Genomic DNA, 19,622 nt, shown 5'->3' on the forward strand with positions numbered 1-19,622 from the left:
GAGTTGTGGGAAGATGACAACTATCTACCCCGCACGATGCCTTAAGATAAGTGAAATAGTGAGCGCAAAGCCAAAGAGTGAAGGGGTGAATATCACTGAAAGATCTGGGGCTGCTAGATATCTGAGGATAGTCAGTATAGCTAGATCTGGAAGCATAGATTGGCAAATTTGAGACGAGGCGAGCGATATTGAAGCAAAGAGACAAATGAGAAGCGGACAGAATTCAGACTGCAGATTTGCGCATCTTGAGATGAAAGTTATTGAAACATTTGAAGAAAACAGTAACACCGATCAAAGCACACAGCGCGTGACAGGGAGCGATTCCAGTGCAAGCCCAGACTAACGGGCCAGGCAGGCGGCGGGCATCAACAGAAAATTACATGTGTTTGATTGCTTGGGGAGCTATCTTGAAAGTTGAAGTTGAAAGGGAGAGCAGAAACATGACGGGAGGCGGCATGGAGGGGGGGCGCGGACGCGGCTCTGTGAGCTGGTAACGTACCCGAGGGTGCAACGACTGACTTTCAGCCTCAAGGCGGTGGAGAAAGAGTGCCGATCTTGAGCTTGTGTTGACCAAGGCGCTGGTGAGATGGACGTCTGATCACTGGCATGGGGAAGACGATCTCAGGGGCCGTCTGGCCATGAAGCTTCTGGACAATGCGCTCGAGGCCGACGACGCCCTCGCCTTCGCGTGCTGACGAGGGCTGTTGACACTGACTGGTGGGGGTCTGGTTTGGCTGCCACCTGCGACGCCCGCAGCTATCGCGGGCGCAGAAAGAGGCTGTGCGGTCGACACGAGAGCGGCGTCGTGGAACACGCGCGCAGTTGTGAGAGGTGGGAGGTTGGCGGAGGAAGCAGGAGCATCAGCGAGATGTCGCCGTCTCATGGATGTGGGAGCACATTCACAGAGCGAGAGCTGGAGGCGCAGCCCAGCAAGTAGGCTTACATGAGAGCTTCGAGAGCTCGTAGTTCGCGGCTCCAGTCAGCCTCAAATTCATCGGTCCTTGACGTTCCCCGCTCTGGCTGGGAGCTTGGACACACACTCAGAAAGAGGGAGGCTACTAAGAGGCGAGTGGGCAAGTACCGCGCGAGGAGCAGGCCGTTTTGACCCCGCAGCGTGCATTGCACATTCGCCAGGGTCCGTCGTCCTGCACCCAAACCGGTCGTCGAGATATATTAAATGCCCCGTCTGCATTCCAGCTACCGGTTTGCTATGTACCCGCCCTGTCCGGAAAGTCCCCTTCATCGCTCAACGGCTTTCTTCCTGCCTCGATGCAAAATGCTCGCTCGTATGAAACTGCTAGACAGCCATGCAATGCAACCATTCACCCAGCCATCCATCGCCTGCTGCCTCTGCTGCAAAGTGTTGCTCCTCGTCTTCGGTGCGTCCTCGATGCGTCCTCTCCGCCTATCGTACATCTAGCATGTCAGTCTGGTCGTCTATGTCTCTTCGTCTAGGAAGTGGCCAGCGCAGTGGCGGCCCCGTCTATGTCATGTGCATGCAAGCCCGCAGCGCTCAAAGGAGAATCGTTCCCTCGCCGAACCCCCACCATGTGCGGCTGAGAGAAGGGCGAGTGAACTCCCTCAAAGGCGGTCGGACGCCAAAAGAAAATAATTGGATGATAAACCAGAACCGCGCCAAATGCGAAATCCCATACGAGAATCCATCCAATCCCCATTTACCCACGCTGCACCTCTCCTCTCAGGAATCCCTCCAGGCTCGACGTGTGCAGGAGGACCTCATGCCTGCGGTTTTCCGCCCAAGCCTGCAAGGCCCGGCCACGTCTTGCCCTGCGGCAATTTCGGGCGTCCAAAGTTCTCGTCTAGGTCCAAGATAATCTTGAGTGCGTTTCGGCTGCGTAGGTACGGCAGCGGTGCTTTAGCTTCTGCAAGTCCGACTCCGGGTTCGACGTGACTGCGAGGACCCTCCTCGTCAGCGTGGCCCGGCATAGGGAGGGCCCGCTGCAGCACTTCGTAACCGGCCAGCGTAAAACCAAACTGGGGAGAGGATCGCAAGATACGGGCTGGCCCGCCCTTGAAAAACGCCTTGAATCCTTCCTGTTGGTAGATTGTTTTCGCCGCATGTCGGAGGCCAGTGTAAGTGGCCTCACCCTTCCGCGCTTCGACCTGCAATCTGGTCTTGATGACATCGCACGGCGTCGTGAAGTAGGCCGCCGGCATGCCAGCGATGGCGCCAGCCGTGAGCATCTGCAGCACACCAAGCGACTTAGTCGGACTCTCACCAAAGAAGTCCCTCTTCAAGTGGCTGTAGGTGGGGAAGTAGATGGCCGAGAAAGGGACTAGACGCATTTGTGAGTTGCATCATCTGGGATTATCTTGAAAAAAAAAACATTTAAGCTCACCATCCCGCAAGAGACATGCGCTAGCGCCCTTGTACAAGCCGACGAGACCCAGGTTCCTGATGATCCACATCGCAGAGCGTTTAGGAGTGCCATCGACCGTCTTTGCGACTTCACCCTGGACCTGCAATCTAATCTTGACAATCTCGAGTGGGTTCGTAAAGACCTGCAGCAGTTCGAGGTTACCGTGTGTCCGGCCGAGGCTTTCGGCAAAGCACGAGGATAATACCTACCACTTGACAGCCGCCAGCCGTGCCACCTGCAATAAGTTCCATCGGCCACCAAATCTTGCCTGTCTGCTTATCTGTGAATTTCCCTCTGACCAGATCGTTCACTGTCAGCTTGATGGCTTTCTCCGGCGCAACTCCGACGAGCTGTGGGAGTACCCCAGAGTACAGTCCCCTGAACCCTTCGTTCTTGATGACCTTCCGCGCGCAATCGAGCGAGTTCTTGTACAGCATCTCTCCGACGCGTGAGCTCCTCTGGTTCTGCATTCGTGTCTTCACTAAATCAATGGGGTACACCATAAAGGCACCAAACGCGCCCGCCAAACTTCCCAATGCGAAGTGATGAACGCCCTCCAGGACGTCATAGAGCAATGACTTTGTCGTCGAGAAAGCCTTTTGGCCAGCATCCGCAATCGCGCTGGAACCCAAGGAATACGCCGTGTGCCATGACGGATCCAGCACTCGAGCGAAATCCTTTAGGCCCAACCGTCCTGACGGCTCATCGAGACCGGCAAAGTGAAAGAGGATATCGGCCTCCATGGGGGTATACAGGTTGAATCGGCTGATCCTAGCAGCCTCATTCAGGAAATCAGTACGAGTAATCTTGCCATCTGAACTCTTGTTGGCCGCATTTCGGATGATTAGCTCTACCATATCCATCTGCTGGATCATATTCTGGAAAGCCCGTACGTTGGCGTAGGAAATCTTGCTGCCGGCGGAAATGTTGCAGAGAGTGTGTAGGTTCTCGAGGAGGTGGTCGGACAACTTGTGGCTTGCGGTCTCTAGGATGATGCGCTGAAATTCCTCAGGCTCAATGTATCCGTCCTTGTTCTTGTCGAAATGCAGGAAGGCCTGCCGGACGCGCTCGCCCTGCAATCCGCGAAGCATCTGGGAAAATTGTGGGTAGGTCATGGTGTGACGCTTGTCCTTGGATCCGATGTATAGCGTTGCCCACTCTGAATTCCAGTCGAACGGCAGGCTGTCCTCGCCCTTGTGCGCCTTCCATACATTGTAGAACTCGCTGAAGTCAATGAGGCCGTCACCGTCCCAATCGAAGAGGCGGTAGGTGACTTCGTACTCGGCGTCGGGCTTCGCAAGCAGGTTCTGGAAGTTGCTCCAGTCACGCAGGGTGACGCGGCCCTTCTTCTCGCGATCTGCGACGACGAAGAGGATGCCATACTGGAAGCGCTTGATTTTGTGCTGAAGGGACGGCGTCGTTAGCTCTACCAAGAATCGACACGTTTCAGGAGCGGGTACAGACATAATCTTCGCTCTCGGGCGCGACAGCATCAATGAACTCGTTCTCGCTGAGATAGTATTCGCCACTGGCTTCGTCCTTGAGGGCATGCTTCATAAAGGCGGCCCGCGTCAGTTGCGACATCTGCGGCTCCTCGGAGGTGCCCAGCAACACCTCGCCCACCTGGTCCTTGACGGTGGACATGGCGGAGAGAAGGCGCAAATCAGCGTCGCAACACTCTTGGGCAAGCAATTGGCGTCGAGAGAGGGGCAGAGTGGTATAGGGATGGGCAGCACGGAAGCAATGGGGACAGGCGGTCAGTAGGGAGTGGTGGAGCTCAGGATGCAGAGCTTGGAAATTTTGAGACTATCGATTAGCGCGCTCGGAAATCGGAGACAAGCTGTGGAGCAAGCACGGGGATGGGGAAGGCGGAGAGGGAGCGCGAGTGTCAACAAACACGATGTAGCTATAGCGCAAAAGTAGGAGGTATCCAGGCTCGGCGAGCAGATGTTGCAGCTGACGGCATGAATTTTTTTTCTGCCGGAATTTGTTCTTTCGTGGTGGTGACTGTGGAAGTATTACCAAACCGCTATTCACCGCCCTATCGCGACCGTCGGTCTCCTCCGGTAAAAGTTCCTGCATGTGACTTCGCCACAGGGCCACAGCGTGGGATAAATTGACCATCATTAACAGAGCCGCAGGCCTGGAGAACCATGTGCCGCCAACAAATTGGTGTACCTGTCGGCAGCCATGAGGCTCTGTGCACCTCTTGGGATCGTCGGGGCCATGAAAATGCCCTTCTTTAGAATCTCTTCCTGTCAACCGAAGCAAACCCGTTCCTCCAGCGGAGCACAGCGGAGCACCAGCAACTTCGGATGGTACGACAGGCCATGGCCTCAACCTATCAATCAAACGCCGCAGACGCGGCTCCGCCAACTGGGCCCAGGTGTTTCGAAATACCGCAACGGGCGTTTCCGCGAGGATTTTGGAGGCTAGAGTCTCGAGCAGCGCTGGAGCGAGGCCATTGGTATATAATTCACTCAGTCTTAGTCTCGGGCGGATGGCATCATGACCTGATTGTGCTTGCATAGTGTAGTGAGGATCTAAAGTGGAAAAGCGCAGCCTCACGCCCGCTCATGACACGGGATGTATGCGAAGGAATTTGATGATGGATTAGAAGCCGCTGGACCAAGACATTCTGCGCCCCATCTAACTAATGACATGCGGTAATAATATACAAAAACTACATGGCGAAGTTGAAATCCCATTTTTTTTTTTACACAACCAGCCGCCCAGGCTCAACCTCTAAGATACTTTTCACCCGCTCAAGGAACAGCTGCGCTCTCCTCTCGTCCCCCTTTGGCACACTGACGCTAAACATATTGACGGGCGCGATAACCCTATCCGCTCCGCCGATGAGGGGTGCCTTACCCGTGCGGGCGACAGGCTTCTTCCCAGTAAGGATGTCAACTATATCAACCTTCTTTGTAGTCGGTCTTGATGCACTTAGGGTCGTAGGAGGCAGAGCAGTGACCTGCGGTGTGAATTGACCTCGAGAAAGCCCCTTCCCGGCGACCTTGTTCAGGCCCAGCACAGCATTAAATAGCTCGTCTGCGGAGGGCTTAACAGTTTTTGATCTAGGGAGGTCCTCATTGGCAAGTTCCGTTGCGCGGGCGATGAAATTGGAAATAGGTAAGAACACCCCAATAGATTCCTGCACGCGCTTCTGGCACTCTACCACGGCCTTGAGAGAGACCGGTAGAGCAATGTAAATATCAGGCTCCTCCATGGGAGTAATTGCTGGAGCTGCGACCGCTTTTTCTGCCTTTGATGGTTTCTTCGACGCTGCAAGTTTGATGTTCGAGAGATCCAGTTGAGTCAGTTTCCCTATCCGTTTCGATTGTTCCTCAGCATATGAACCCTCAATGCGACTAACGTAAGCGAGAACATCACCCTTTAACAGTCTGCCACTAGGACCCGTGGCTGGAATTTTGTCCGCTTCCTCCTTTGGCAGACCGTTTTCTCTCAGCAGGTGCTGGACAGATGGGTATAGGGGGTATGTCTGCTTCTGTGCCCTTCCGTCAGAGGGCTTCTTCGGGGTATCTTGGGATGGGGTAGGCTTCGGTGTCGGCACGGCTTCCTGTTTAGCTGGCTCTTTTGGGGCCTCTGGTTTCTTTGTCACCAGTGTGCTGTCCACAGGTAGCTCGAGGGATCTTAGATCATCTCCGGGCTCCGCTGTAACTGCTATTCTGGTGCCAACCTGGACTGCCTTGGAACCGTCTCCTTGCTGCAGGTCTTGTTAATGCTGTGCTCAATAGTTGGAGGACTAACTCTGACGTACAATGATCTTTGCAAGTATGCCGTCGTCTTGCGCCTCCACGTCCATCTGAGCCTTGTCTGTCTCAATCTCCAAAAGAACATCTCCAGCGCTGAAAGAGTCGCCTGAGATCCGTCAGTGACTTCATTCCCGAGTCAGTACTAAGTCCGATGTATTCATACCCTCCTTCACCCTCCAAGCTGCAATGTTTCCCTCGGTCATGGTCGGAGACAGCGCCGGCATATTGAAGTTTTGAGCTGCCTGCGAGGCCGGTGCAGCATGAAAAGCTATCGTGATCCCGTAAGTGTTGATTTGATTCCCGAAGGGGAAGATCTTACCTCTCCGTGTGCCATGGCTTCGAAGCTGGCGAGTGGCAGCTCGCGCCGACAATCTGTATGCCGTAGCAATTGAAGCCATAGAGCAACGATTGACAGGAGAGTCTCGCTGGACAAGCGGGGTGGAAGAGAGCGGCGGACGTCAAGTGTTGAAGAAAGTCCAGCTGTTTGTTGGGCTCGGGCAATCTTCGTGGTCCGAGCGTTGTCGGTCCGGGAGCCGCGCTAGAATCTGAGCAAAAGGTAGATTCTCCCCAGCATAATGCGACAAATCGTTGCAATTGATCTGCTTCCCGCTCGTTAAGCTCTCATACGCGGACATTTCACCTTCCAAAGGTACTGAGAGCCTGAACAGCCGTGAGGAAGGCGTGGCTAATAGCCGTACCAGAATGTCTACCTTCTCTCGGGGTTTCTCGAGCCTCTTGCACCAGCACTCTCTCTGCCTGCCTTCCTCCATTAGGGTCGCCATCTTCTCCACTCGGTCACAAACTCCAACTAGCAATTGTCGCGCACACTTCTCTACCCAAACCTTCTTCCGACAGTATGCAAAACCGACAGGATATCCCACCGTCCCCAAGCGGACCCTCACGCCACCCTCTGGGTCATTCTTAAGCTCTGATCCCGTCCTGCGAGCTGTCGGCGTAAGCGGAGCGCCCATACTTCTATACAGATCACCCCCGCGCCAGTTATATATGCTAGGAGTCTACGCCCTTGCGTGTAGCACGGTCGCTGGAGGGCTTTACCTATGGCGATGGAGATATGATTTACCTAAAGATCTGCCGTTCTTCGTCGGACCTACCTATACTGTGTGCTCTCTCATGTTACTCGGAATTGGTGCATATATTTTCTCGGCGCCAGTGTCGCGCTGCATCTCCATTGAGATCGTTCCTAGTGTACTTGGTCGGCCACCGCAAATGCGAATCAAAGCCCAGCAGGTCCCTTTTTTCATGAGAGAGAGAGTTATTCTTACGAACATAGGCGAGCCATTGATATCCGAAAAGACTCTCCCGGTCGTGCGAGAGCTTCAAGAGGCTGAGCGAGCGAGAAGACAAAATATTTCCGAAGGACTGGAGGATATTTTCATTGCAACCCGCTTTTGGATACTGGTTGAGCGATTCTTCTCGCAAAAGTGGACGTCTTTCTTTCTTCGATTCAAGTTTACGATTCTCCGGTTTGGCAATGTCAAGATAGACGTTCAAGGGCAGAAGTGGAAAATTGACTGTTCGGGGTACCTGTTGGAGGATGGCAAAGGTATGTTCGAGTTTGCTTGTTGGCAAAGTTGGCGCTGACTTCAAAACAAGCTATCGACCGCTTACTGAGCGTAGAGTGAGCCACCCTCACTAATGCCTGGCAACGAGGAGTTGCTTCAAGCCTAAATTCAAAGTGCTGGAAAGGGCTTGGAAATGGTATATAAGTCGACAGTACGTTTGCGTCAATATAACCTATTCAGGGCTTTTCAAGGCAGCACCACGAAACTGCACATAAGGCGAGGAATGTAACATGTACAGAGTACGCTACTGGAACTTTGGGGAGAGCCAGTTCGACAAATTTACGCTCCTGCTTATATTTATGGAGAACCTCAATATATCCACGCTTCTTTTAGTGTCATCTCTAATCTTATACATTCTCGCAAAAAATTGGTATCAATTTGATGCTACACGCGAGCACTCCAATTTGCAAGAAGCATTTCCTGTTGGGCTGAAGGCGGCATAATTAGGAATGCACAGTCCATTGCTAGCATCAATTTTAATAGCTATTATTGCCCACACTGAGCACTCATTAGCAGTTCAGCTTGATCAACATATGAATCATCATCAAGGAATTCAAATAGCACCGAAAACGACAAAGCGTTCGCGGGGAGCTCCGCAGGTGGCCTCATTGCTCAACACCAAATGCGCTTAGTCATCCTGCATATCTTGATTTCGACTTCGTACTCCGCCTCACGTAAGAAAAGCATAGTATGAGCTACCAAAGAACCAAAATGCAGATCAAAATTGAGAGAAAATGCTTTTACGCTGGGTGGAGCCATCTGGGATTCTACAACCCAAGGGCTATCCACTGACCTATACGCCCCTAAGCCATCGGGGAGGCACATAGTAAGAGCAATCGCGCCGACGACATTTTTTGCGAGTTTTTCAAACAAAGCACTGTTCGCTGGGGCGTAGGGCTGAGAGTAACAGTGGAGGTGGAATGGTTTCATGGCACGTGTGTGCACGTGCGTGGCTCTTCCCCACAAAGTCCCATGACGGCAACATGCTTGAAAGTCATTAAGCTTTTGAGCCTCATCTGTTCCTGCAGTCGATCGCCAGCAGCGAGGGCTGTCAAAGATGAAGGTGTTTTGACACCAAAAGGGGGTAGAAGGAGGCCCTGGAGATTCCCAAAAAGTGAGCGGAAACTGTGATTGAGCATCCAAATGAGCGTTTTTCAACTCAAAGGTTCCATAAGAGTGCATTAAGGTGGATAAAATGCAGAATTCGTGGTGACGGTGAATGCATCGCAATGGAGCTTTTTCGTGGCCGATTTCTGGAAGACAACCAATCTGGCGGGCGCTCGGGCCGCCTGCGGGCCTTTTGGTTTTGCGCGACCACAACACCCCGACTCCAAAAGCTGCACCGCATCGCCCACCCACCGCCGTTTCACCCCCCAAGTGTTCGTCTCATTTCACCGATATTCGTGGAGGGGCGTCTGGGCATTGTTTGTGCCGAGTACAGTCGTCCAGATCACCTTCGGTCGCATTCTGTGGCGCGTCACCCTCCTGAGCGCCTTCCACAACGGAGCCGCGACACCACAGCCCCGGGTCACCAAAAGCCCGCACCGCATCACCCTGAGCCCAACTATTGCGGTTGCGGATGCTAATGACACTCTATCTGCTGCCGATGCCATCCTTGTGTTGAGGTCTGATACGAAGCGGTGTAAGTTGCCCTGCGACACTGCGCCCGCACCCCCTAGACTATTCACTGACGGCATGCGTCCATAGACCTGCATTCGCGCTAGAATTCTGTCCCGCCGCATTCACTCTCATGTCTAGCCGCGCCAAGAGGAAGTTAGACACGTTCGACCCCAACGCGTCTGACCCTGAGGACCTCGACTACGACGGTTCTGAACGGGCCCCGCCACAGCGCCATCGCAAGAGGCACCAGTCCTCCAGCGGGAAGAAGAAGTCTTCCAAGAGGCCCCGCCGCCGCTACCGCGGCTCCGACTCTGACGTCGTCGACGACAACGATTCTATCGTGACCGACGATTCTTTCACCGATCGCTCTTCTGAAGAGGACGAAGTCGAGATCAACCCGGCAACCGGCCGAAGCGTGCGACGCGCCGCGAAGAAGGAAATCAAGTACGAGGAACCAAGCAGCGACGAAGACGAGATCGAGGACACCCCTTCAGCGGACGACGAACTGGCAAGTCCACCTCCTAAGCGCAAAGCCAGAGAACGCAAGTCCCTGGTAGTAGTATTGAAGATGCCTGAACATCCATCTGGCCGGTCCTTGCGCGCCCGGACTGGGAGCAAGTCGATCGCGCCACGGGGCAAGACACCGGAAGCCAGCGGTGCTCGTCGCAGCAGCCGCCTCTCGCACGACGTAGAGACGCCCATGGTGCAACTCTCAGACTCCGGAAAGCATGTCAACATCATTCGCCAGGGTACTCGAAGCCCGGAGCCAGTCATCGCCCGAGCGACGAGAGGAGGGAAAGGACCTATAACCCAAAAACATCCTAGTGCCATCATGGAAGCCTCGCAGGAAGCCTCGCAAGTCCGCGACGAAGACAGTCCGGGTCCGTTGGAGGCATTGCTTGGCGCGGACGAGACTCAGGTCGAGGCTAGCCACGAAGCTTCACCGGAGCACGAAGCCCAGGTACAGAAGGATGAAGACGATGAAGACGATGAAATGGAAGGCGTCATCCAGGAATCCCAGCAAGAGCCAGCAGCCGAGGACTCTGATGATGAAGAAGACCCCATCACACGCGGCGGCAGGAACCTGAGGGTGAGTCTTCCTTGATCCTTCGCAAAGAGTGCACTGACCTTTCTCCAGTCTAGAGCGAAATCAGCCAAACGGAAGCGAGGTGCCGATGAAAGCAGCGACTTCGAACCAGCTGCGGAAGATGAGAAGGAAGACGAGATGTCTGCGTCCGACCACGGAAGGAAGGGCAGGCGGTCTACTTCCGAGGACAGTGGCTCGGGCTCGGGTAGAAGGTCTACTCGCATCCGGGCCAAGCATAGGCAGTCTCAGAGAAGTAGGCGAAATTCCGACTATGATGACCAAGACTCAATGTTGGACGCCGCAGAACTAGCAGAGGAAGCTCAAGAGCTCGCCACTACTAAGCGACGTCGTCTGAACAGAAACCTCCCTGATAGCGATCTCGCCTACGACACAGCCCCAAAGCTACGAAATCGTGGACGGAACAATGTTGACTATCGTCTCATTCGCCCGGAACTCAACGAGGTCTTCGAAAATCTTGAAGAAGGCGCACCCGCTGGGAAGTCCCGTTCCAAGGGAGGACGATCCACCTATCGAAGCCTCTTTTCCAACCAAGGCCCCTTTGGAGGTGGCTTGGAAGGCGGTCTGGCAGGACCTAGTGCTGTCGGCGGCATGGAGTCGGACAGCAGCGATGACGAGGTTCAGAAAGTACCACGGGGTATTGGAGGCACCGTTGGTATGACGCCAACCACTGCGACGGCACCTGGTTTCGCTTTCCCACAAGCCCATGGTGCTGACCCCCAGCAAGCAACTGATCGAGGGGGGGGTCCAGCCAACTTTGGGAAGGTGAAAGACAAGAAGGCGCTCGCGGATGCCGATCCCCTCGGTGTTGATCCTACTGTTAACTTCGACGGCGTTGGTGGATTGGACGACCATATCAACAAGCTGAAGGAGATGGTCATGCTTCCTCTCTTGTACCCAGAGGTCTTCCAGCGCTTCCATGTCACACCACCACGAGGCGTTCTATTTCATGGTCCTCCAGGTACCGGTAAGACTCTTCTTGCCCGTGCTCTCGCTTCAAGCGTTAGCTCCCAAGGTCAGAAGGTCACTTTCTACATGCGCAAGGGTGCCGACGCTCTAAGTAAGTGGGTTGGCGAAGCCGAGCGACAACTTCGTCTTCTCTTCGAAGAGGCACGCAAGACTCAACCCAGTATCATCTTCTTTGATGAAATAGATGGCTTGGCACCCGTACGATCGAGCAAACAAGAGCAGATCCACGCTTCTATTGTTGCTACCCTCTTGGCTCTCATGGATGGCATGGACGGCCGTGGTCAGGTCATTGTCATCGGAGCGACCAATCGTCCCGACTCCGTTGATCCAGCTTTGCGACGACCCGGACGATTTGACCGTGAATTCTACTTTCCACTACCGAATGTTATTGGTAGACGAGCCATCATCGACATCCACACAAAAAACTGGGATCCACCACTCAAGTCTGATATGAAGGATTCATTAGCGGAATTGACTAAAGGGTACGGAGGAGCTGATCTTCGAGCACTCTGCACTGAAGCAGCATTGAATGCCGTGCAAGGAACTTACCCTCAGATCTACCAATCGGAGAAAAAGCTCCTCATTGACCCTACCACAATTAAAGTCCTCGCAAAAGACTTCATGGTTTCAGTCAACAAGATGGTCCCCTCCTCTCAGCGGACGGTAACTGCAAGCGCAGCGCCATTAGCAAAGCAAATCGAGCCATTGTTGCGCAAGCCTCTTGCAGATATCCTGAAGCGCATCGATGAGCTAATTCCGCGGAGGAAGAAGCTCACTGCTCTCGAAGAAGCCCAATTTGATGACCGAGAGGATGAGAAAGGGTTCGAGAAGGAAACTACGCTCCGCAACTTCGAGAGCGGTAGAATATTCCGTCCACGACTGTTGATCAATGGCTTGCAAGGAATGGGTCAGCAGTACCTTGGAGCAGCACTGCTCAACAAAATCGAAGGCCTTCACGTACAGTCCTTCGATCTCCCTACTATCCTCGAAGACTCTTCCCGCACACCCGAGTCAGCCATTACTCAGCTCTTCACCGAAGTTCGACGCCACAAACCAAGTGTCATCTACATCCCCAATGTCGATGTTTGGTACCAGACGCTCCCTGGTCCAGCTATCAAGACGTTTAAGCTCCTTTTGCGTAGCATTGGCGCAAACGAACCAATTCTTCTTCTTGGAGTGATGGAGCTGCTTAACGAAAAGGAGAAACCGGATGCGCAAATGATGATGGACTTGTTCTCTTTCTCTAAGAGCAACCAGTACCAACTGAACAGGCCCGACCATGAAGGCCGATCAGAGTTCTTCAACAACATCAGCCAGTACATCCGGATGTCACCGGCGGACTTCCCTGACCCAGACAACCGAAAGAAACGAGTTTTGCCCGAATTGGAAGCTGCGCCACAAACGGCTCCGGTCGTAGATCCAGTGGAAATAGCAGCTCGGGAGCGGCGGCAGAGGAAACAAGATCGAATGACTCTGAACAAGCTCAAGGTCATCATCCAGCCGATCATGGATCAGCTTAAGAAGTCATACCGACGCTTCTTCAAGCCAATTATCGATGAAGCCAACTATGCGTATCTGTTGGATGAGGAAGATCCAAATTACTTCAGAACAGACCTCGCGCCTGAACAGCAGCAAGAGCAAGGGGTCTTCCGGCCGTGGGAACGCTCGAAAGATTCCAAAGGTGTCGATGTACTCATTCATGTCGAATCCGGTAATATCTACTACAATCTCGATCTCACGAACATCGAGAAGCGCCTGTCTAACGGCTACTATAAGCGACCGAAAGACTTCCAGGCTGACATTAGAACTTTGGCCAAGGATGCCAAGATGTACGGCGATCCAGAACGAATGCTCAAAACCAACGAAATGGTGGCCAACGTGGAAGTGGACATCGAGATGATCTCTACAAACAATCCAGGCTTAACAGCCGAGTGCGAGGCTGTGTACGCTCGTGAGCTTGAGAGGGAGCGAAAGGCTAAGGAGAAGCGTGAGAAAGAAGCCGCCGCTGCTGGCAAGGAAGCCCCATCTCATACAGCCAACGTCCCACCGCAGATATCCACCGATATGGAGACGTCAGGTCCCATTATGCTTGGTGAGCCTATTCCTGGTCAAACCAACATACCGCCAGTGACGCCGCACCGAGCGTTTGCGCCGGCAGGTCCACTCTCGAATGGTACCACAACGGAAGAGGGTAGTCACGCTCAACACAGCGAGCAACGAAACGGATCCACCGTACCGTCACGACCTGAGGAAGACACTCATATGACAGACAGTCAAGATCTCGACAAGAACACTCACGGAGAATTTCAAACACCAAGCCGGTTCGGCACACAGACTCAGACCCAAAAGTCTCAAGTATCTGGCCGTACCTTTATGGCGCCAAATTCTCATCCAGGGGAATACCACAACAGTGCATCGACCACGACATCCGGCCAAAAGACCTCAGATCGGTCGTCTGTGGGCAGATTCAATACCCAAAGCACCAATGGCGTCACTCCAGCAGGCGTCCCTGACTTTGGAGAAATGATGCCTCAAGCGGGTGGCTCCCAACTTCCCGACACACAAGGTTCGTCGCCAAGTCTCTTTTTCCAGCGTCAAAAATCTTCGTCATTCCAAGCTAACCTCGCTCGCATTGCAGAGGTGCACTATATCAGCAGCCAACTATCCAACTCTCAACCTTCACAACAATCACCACAGCACTCTATGCCAGCCCCAGCCCCTCCACGCCACACTGCAAACATCGCATCCATCTTGAACGACGAAATTGAGCGTCCCCAACTCATCCTCGACGAATCCCACCTTAACAAACTGCACTCAGACCTCGTGGAGAAAACCTCAGGCCTCTCCCTCGAGCAACTCGAGCAAGTCAATGCAGCGCTCATGGATGCTATCTGGAAGCACCGAGCCGAATACAACCGTAACGTGGTGCTCCAGAAAGTTGCAGATTCCTTCAACGAGATCATCGCGGATATCCAGATGATGCAGATTATTCTCAAGAGCAGCCAGGAGGAACTCCAGGAGAGTGATCCGCAGAGCCAATACCCATATCCCCGGATAGAGGACTGGAGGGGAAGAGAAACAACCCAGCTGGCAGCAGAGTGGAGGTTTGCGAGAGGCGAAATTCAGCAAGTCACGGGGATGGGTGGTGTGAGGGCAACGCCGATTGAACCGAGTCAGTATTCTTGATGGTAAGAAGGGGAGATGTGAAGAATGAATGACAGCCTGGTTTTTCCAAAACGAGCGCATATAGATTTGTTGCTTGCTAGACTTTTACCAATCAATCCAGTATAGTATGGCGGACAAGGCGGATAGGTGGGCGGGCACACCATCACGACCACAGTGGCCATGTCTCTGAATTTGCCTTTTGCTCTCTTTCAAGCTCCTTCCTTTCACCGCTTCTACACCCGACCTCTTAATAGAGAACCAACATGCAGCATTATTCTCCACTTCTCTGTTGGTAGAATGTTTGCGCAATCCTGGAGCATTGTGGCGTTTTTTTTTCTTTCTGGAGGTGGGTTCACGCCCTTCTTGGATTCCCGGCGGGACTGCAGACGGCTAGGCCCGGAATGCAGGGATACAGCATGGTCGGTCTAAGAGTAGATAGGTCAATTCTGTCAATTCTGGATTCCTTTTGATAACCTGATAGTGGGGATTTGAGTGGGGATTTGAATGGGGATTGCTGTGATGCCATGTGATGTGCGTGTGGCAGATATACTCAATTGTCGATAGCTAGGACATGGTTGTAGTGCTGTTTTGTTATTCTACAGTTGCTTCAGACTTGGGCCGCGAATGTTCAAGCTGGGTAAGTACCCTTGCTACAGCCGGGGTTGTTGTTTTATGATTTGAGAGTGGATATACTATGTAAACACTTATGCTTTGAAAAGACCCCTCCCCTGAATCAAAAGAGAGGAGGGGGGTTGAAGAAAATTTTATCTACGTTGCCGTCTTCAATCACTTTCAAGTGTGCTTGTGTTACTTGGAAAAGCTATCCTTCCTTGGCAATCTGATTCTGCCCTTCACATTTTTCAAATCTTCAGGAGCGCTAGCAAGAAAATCGAAATCAGCTCGCTCCTCTCGAGGGGCGAGCTCGTTTGCCTACGCATTGAGTTCGTCCTCTTGTTGTTCCAGTTTCTCTTGCTCGGTCTGGGCATGCCGTTGTGCTTCTATCCAAATGGCCTTTGCTTTGGGCGTAAACTGCCGTTGTCGTCGCGCCAGAGCGTTTTCCTTTTCGCGCTGCTTCAGCAGAAACTCCTGATGCGCCATCTTCCTTCCTCGTGCATTCAGCTGTGCCTCCCGGCGGATAAGTGCTTCGGTCTTAGAAAGCTGGCGTTCACGCTCCACAAGTATATTCTCTTTGGTGGCTAGCTGTCGCTGTTTATCGCCCAACTTCTGGAGGACTGGGGAGGCGGATTTGGGATCTCGGCATTGCGCTCTTCTATATGTTGGCGTCATAGGTTGTGGAGACGGAGATTTGCTGGGGGCCTTAACGTAGACTGGGGAATGCGGGATGGGTAGACCGTTGTGTAAGCGCACATTTAGTTAGAGGATGTTGTCCACAAATGTCCCGCGAAATGATTGAAACGCTTTGGTCCTGTCGTGGGTAGTCGGTCCATACCAATGGACACTTGGACTCTGGATCAAGTTTGTATCCTGCATATGCACCCCAATCATTCATTCGCACATTGATTACTCGAAACGGTTCATCGAAGATGGCCTGTCCCGCAAGGGCAGTTCGAGCCAGGAAGCGGAAGTTTTCTGGGTCCCCTACTGGGCTGAGTCAAACATGTAAACTAGCCTGAATGTTAGCACTCAGTTTTCTTCAAGCGTTCTTGGGGCTGTGTTGACTAACCCTATTACTATGGATCTGTGTCTTCCAGGCTCCTCATTGCTAGTTTGACATGGTTGGGTAAGATTATGCAGGAAACAGTGGATAAGCCGCAATTCAGTCTCCAGGGCATCGTGTTTTAGATGCTTGCTCAGACGAATGTAAACGGATCCATCTTTCAAATACGCCCAAGCTCCGGGGTGTTTGGAGAACCTTTTCTGACTATAAAGGCCCCCGAGGTTGACAAGATTGGCAACCGGGTTTACGATTCTCAATTGTGGTACAATGTATAGGTTACCGAGATTGACAGGATTTCTCGAGTGTCGAAGATATGTCATTGCGCTTCGGGGATATGGGAGGATTCGTGCGTTCGCTCGCGTCTCCAGGTATTAGGTTCGATGGTGGGTTGGCTCACATTCCAGAATACTGAAGAACAGCAGCCATTGCAAAGACTGCAATCCCTCATCCCATATGGCATCGCGCGGGAATGCGAAATACCAGCTACAATACCAGGAAGAGGTCTATCTGAGAAGGGAGTGTCGTTTATCAACATGCGAAATGGAATTCATCACTGAAATACTTACAGGGTTTTTGGTGCCACAAAGGGGTGAATGCTGAAGTGGTTCTGCGAGCTTGGTTGGTCAGAGATCTAAAAGTGAAATTTCCACATGCCCAAATTTGACGCCGATGCACAGACCTACTCCAAAAGAGGATCGACAAACGTCCAGTTGCCCAGCGGCTTCTTAATTTCACCTCACTCCATCATCTCTTCATCTCTTTCTCGCATTTTCGTAATTGATTCTTCATGCAACGACCTCGTATTACTCCGAAAGTGCCAGCAACCCGGCTCAGCAACACGGACGAGGCATCTTACCAGGTTACATCACACGTCTTGGCGGCTCACTCGCACGCGTCGACAGTTCGAGTCGTGAATTGATCGGCGCTGTCACTACATACCACCATTCTCGAGAAAGAGCTTGGTGAAAGTTGAATATGTCAGTGCTTTAGCAAGATCCTTCCGTTCTAGGATAGATGTTGCGATTGAAATTCTGGTCGATAATATGATAATTCTTTGCTATCTTTGTATTGGCGCCTCATGCATTTACTATTCATGCCCTTTTCCAATGCGCCACAAACACCAAGCCACTTTTCTATAGAGTCACTTTGTCCCTCCTCTTCCTCATCACACCTTGTCAAGTCCTGGTTCACTCGTCTCCAAGCTCGTATGGATATGCAAAGACTTCACACTTCGTTCAATCCATGACAAACGCAAGGCGGTATCTGAGGTGTCAGACGAGACGGGAAGTCGTCTAGCAGATATTCTGTTTGAGCAACGAATGGCGGACAGTAGGCTTTAGCTTATGAGCAACCCTTAGCCTACCCTGGCCTCGTGCCAGTAACTCGAGGGCTCGGGAGTGCATTACCGCACATTTTTATGCTATGAGGCGTCGACTTTGTCAACAATACTCTCAATAGCCATCGATCGAGTCGACGGGGTTGTGGGCGTAGGCGGTGCTTTCATGTCCACCTTTTTGACGACAGGCTGCGGCTGCGGTTCAGGCAGAGACATCTCCACGTCCCCCTTTTCACTATCTCCCTCCATCTCCTCCCCTACGACTTCCTCAACTTCTCGTAACCAGTTCGCCTTTAGTACTTCCATGGGTGGGTCGAGGTCCCCCGGTTTTCCCCCTCTTCGAGCTTCAGCCGCAGTCATCTTTCTTTCGCCACGCTTATGAGGATGAAAGTGCATCCGCCGCAGATGGCTTGCGGCGTTGTAACACTCGTTATACCTCTTGCCGGTCTGGCAGGCTTTGCAGTTTGCAAGAAAGCTTTTGTCTGGGGATGTGTCGATGGTCATCCAGACTTTACGCGTCTTTCTGTGGATACGGTTGGTATGTCGGCGTAGTTCATGTTCACTGCGGAAGCCCTCGGGATAGTCATTACAAGACGGGCACTTAAGGCGAAGTACTCTTCGCGGCGGCGTCTTTCCCGGTGCTTGAAAGGTCGGAGATGTTGTGGGCGTCTCAATCGGTGGAGCAGTCACAACAGTTTCCTTTGGCGGCGACGGCTCGACCAGGTTGCTGGTTTGCGTGCCTGCAGACGTGCCAGTGGGCGGTTCCAGTTTCATTTTGGCCTTGGATCTTGTTGGGGGCATTGAACTTGATATTCGAGAAGGCTGTTGACGCGTCCTCAGCCCAGCCGGATTGCAACGGAAGTTCTTTTTCTGATATGGTGGGGCGACTATAATGGCTCTAAGGGATGTTCAGTGGTCGAATGGCGATGCAAAGAGTGAAGTGGAATTGGGAATGTGGACAGAGCGATTGATCCTTCCGGAGCGTTTCGTCTGTCGATCTGGGACAGCGGGGGCTGGGCTTGCCAAAATACCTTCTGCCTGGCATCCCGACGTTCGCTGGGGAGGGTCGACGGTTGCGCACGAGGCTGAGTTCAGCCCGGCGTCAGCCTCGCTTTGGCCATCTGAGTGGGCGATTTGGCCTGCAGCCACCACCTGAAGCGGCCAGCTCAGGCCAGCTGACTGCTCATTGGGTCCTCAGCCTCAGCCTGAAGGACGACTTTCAAGGCCTCGCCAATCACGCTGCACAACACGCACAGCTGGGGAGCCCCTTTGCCAGTTTGGTTTGATAATAAAAAAGAAACGAGTGTCCCGCACAACCCTGTGTCGGATCATTCCGCGCGGCAGGACGAGCAAGTCAAAGAGAGACTTGTGCTGGTTGCGGCATGGCGACATGCTGTGATCGCTGCTTGGTCATGATCTTACTATTTCCAGACTTCACTCGTCGTCCAATTTTGCGAGGTACGAAACGCGACTCGGCCCTCACCCTCCTCCCTCGGCGTCGTGATCCAGTGGTGTCTTCGACAAGCTTGTTTCCCTTAAAAACAGACCAGCATGCGCGACATCAGCACTGTTTTTGCTTCTCTACTTTGTTTCCTTCTTCAGCCTCGCGACCCTGCTGCCGGAACCATCCGCACCTGGGCGGCCACCTCGCTATTCCAAGCCTTGCCCTGTCCACGGCCAAATCAGCGAGCCGTGAAAAGCATGTTTTATTTACGACGCTCGCCGACGGCTAGCCAATTGTTCCCTGCCGATGCCGTCCAGCCCTCCCTGGCCCGAGCCCGGAACCAGCACCTGATGGCACCAACTCACCAGATGTGAGCCACCTCCCGACCATGATGCTTTAATTAACCACTGTGTCTCAACCTCAAACACTTCTCGTGATCAAACAAGTAGCTCTCTCAAATCCAAGACTTGTTGGGAAGCTCGCTGGAAACACCTCCGTATGGTTGAGCAAATGCTTGGCTCTGCCGTCTGATACGGCAGAGGGAGTAAGATCGGCTGCTCCCTTC

The 19,622-nt window shown here is 52.9% G+C and overlaps 8 protein-coding genes across 8 annotated transcripts; 3 read left to right on the forward strand and 5 right to left on the reverse strand.

Annotated features, from left to right (window-relative positions):
• Positions 1–365: 365 nt before the first annotated feature.
• BDR25DRAFT_349562 (uncharacterized protein) lies at positions 366–1,676 on the reverse strand (the record flags this gene model as incomplete). Its single annotated transcript, XM_033694567.1, has 8 exons — positions 366–487; positions 520–578; positions 603–878; positions 904–1,027; positions 1,082–1,208; positions 1,252–1,386; positions 1,415–1,483; positions 1,542–1,676. 8 exons carry the CDS (start codon positions 1,674–1,676, stop codon positions 366–368), a joined length of 1,047 nt encoding a protein of 348 aa, XP_033553312.1.
• Positions 1,579–4,132, reverse strand: BDR25DRAFT_66276 (calcium-binding mitochondrial carrier protein-like protein Aralar1). Its single transcript, XM_033698894.1, has 4 exons — positions 3,846–4,132; positions 2,591–3,784; positions 2,361–2,523; positions 1,579–2,297 (listed from the first exon to the last, which is right to left on the reverse strand). The coding sequence occupies exons 1-4, from the start codon at positions 4,023–4,025 to the stop codon at positions 1,738–1,740; spliced, it is 2,097 nt and encodes a 698-aa protein (XP_033553313.1). The 5' UTR covers positions 4,026–4,132; the 3' UTR covers positions 1,579–1,737.
• An 857-nt stretch (positions 4,133–4,989) lies between these two features.
• BDR25DRAFT_277630 (uncharacterized protein) lies at positions 4,990–6,614 on the reverse strand. Its single transcript, XM_033687626.1, has 4 exons — positions 6,477–6,614; positions 6,321–6,425; positions 6,163–6,263; positions 4,990–6,108 (listed from the first exon to the last, which is right to left on the reverse strand). Exons 1-4 carry the CDS (start codon positions 6,553–6,555, stop codon positions 5,098–5,100), a joined length of 1,296 nt encoding a protein of 431 aa, XP_033553314.1. The 5' UTR covers positions 6,556–6,614; the 3' UTR covers positions 4,990–5,097.
• A 245-nt stretch (positions 6,615–6,859) lies between these two features.
• BDR25DRAFT_321928 (uncharacterized protein) lies at positions 6,860–7,800 on the forward strand (the record flags this gene model as incomplete). Its single annotated transcript, XM_033692001.1, has 2 exons — positions 6,860–7,721; positions 7,772–7,800. 2 exons carry the CDS (start codon positions 6,860–6,862, stop codon positions 7,798–7,800), a joined length of 891 nt encoding a protein of 296 aa, XP_033553315.1.
• Positions 7,801–8,792: 992 nt separating this feature from the next.
• On the forward strand, positions 8,793–9,490 carry BDR25DRAFT_66339 (uncharacterized protein). The gene has a single exon (XM_033698896.1). The coding sequence runs from the start codon at positions 8,970–8,972 to the stop codon at positions 9,324–9,326; it is 357 nt and encodes a 118-aa protein (XP_033553316.1). The 5' UTR covers positions 8,793–8,969; the 3' UTR covers positions 9,327–9,490.
• BDR25DRAFT_66332 (ATPase family AAA domain-containing protein 2) lies at positions 9,258–14,786 on the forward strand. The gene is made up of 4 exons (XM_033698895.1): positions 9,258–9,382; positions 9,448–10,450; positions 10,499–14,000; positions 14,073–14,786. Exons 2-4 carry the CDS (start codon positions 9,491–9,493, stop codon positions 14,618–14,620), a joined length of 5,010 nt encoding a protein of 1,669 aa, XP_033553317.1. The 5' UTR covers positions 9,258–9,382; positions 9,448–9,490; the 3' UTR covers positions 14,621–14,786.
• Positions 14,787–16,179: 1,393 nt separating this feature from the next.
• BDR25DRAFT_300465 (uncharacterized protein) lies at positions 16,180–16,885 on the reverse strand. The gene is made up of 3 exons (XM_033689379.1): positions 16,844–16,885; positions 16,284–16,784; positions 16,180–16,224 (listed from the first exon to the last, which is right to left on the reverse strand). The coding sequence occupies exons 2-3, from the start codon at positions 16,595–16,597 to the stop codon at positions 16,212–16,214; spliced, it is 327 nt and encodes a 108-aa protein (XP_033553318.1). The 5' UTR covers positions 16,598–16,784; positions 16,844–16,885; the 3' UTR covers positions 16,180–16,211.
• Positions 16,886–17,246: 361 nt separating this feature from the next.
• On the reverse strand, positions 17,247–18,672 carry BDR25DRAFT_300466 (uncharacterized protein). Its single transcript, XM_033689380.1, has one exon. It carries the CDS (start codon positions 18,412–18,414, stop codon positions 17,698–17,700), a length of 717 nt encoding a protein of 238 aa, XP_033553319.1. The 5' UTR covers positions 18,415–18,672; the 3' UTR covers positions 17,247–17,697.
• Positions 18,673–19,622: the final 950 nt, after the last annotated feature.

This window comes from Lindgomyces ingoldianus, assembly GCF_010093535.1.
Source record: "Lindgomyces ingoldianus strain ATCC 200398 unplaced genomic scaffold BDR25scaffold_3, whole genome shotgun sequence".
In the NCBI taxonomy this organism is placed as follows: domain Eukaryota; kingdom Fungi; phylum Ascomycota; class Dothideomycetes; order Pleosporales; family Lindgomycetaceae; genus Lindgomyces; species Lindgomyces ingoldianus.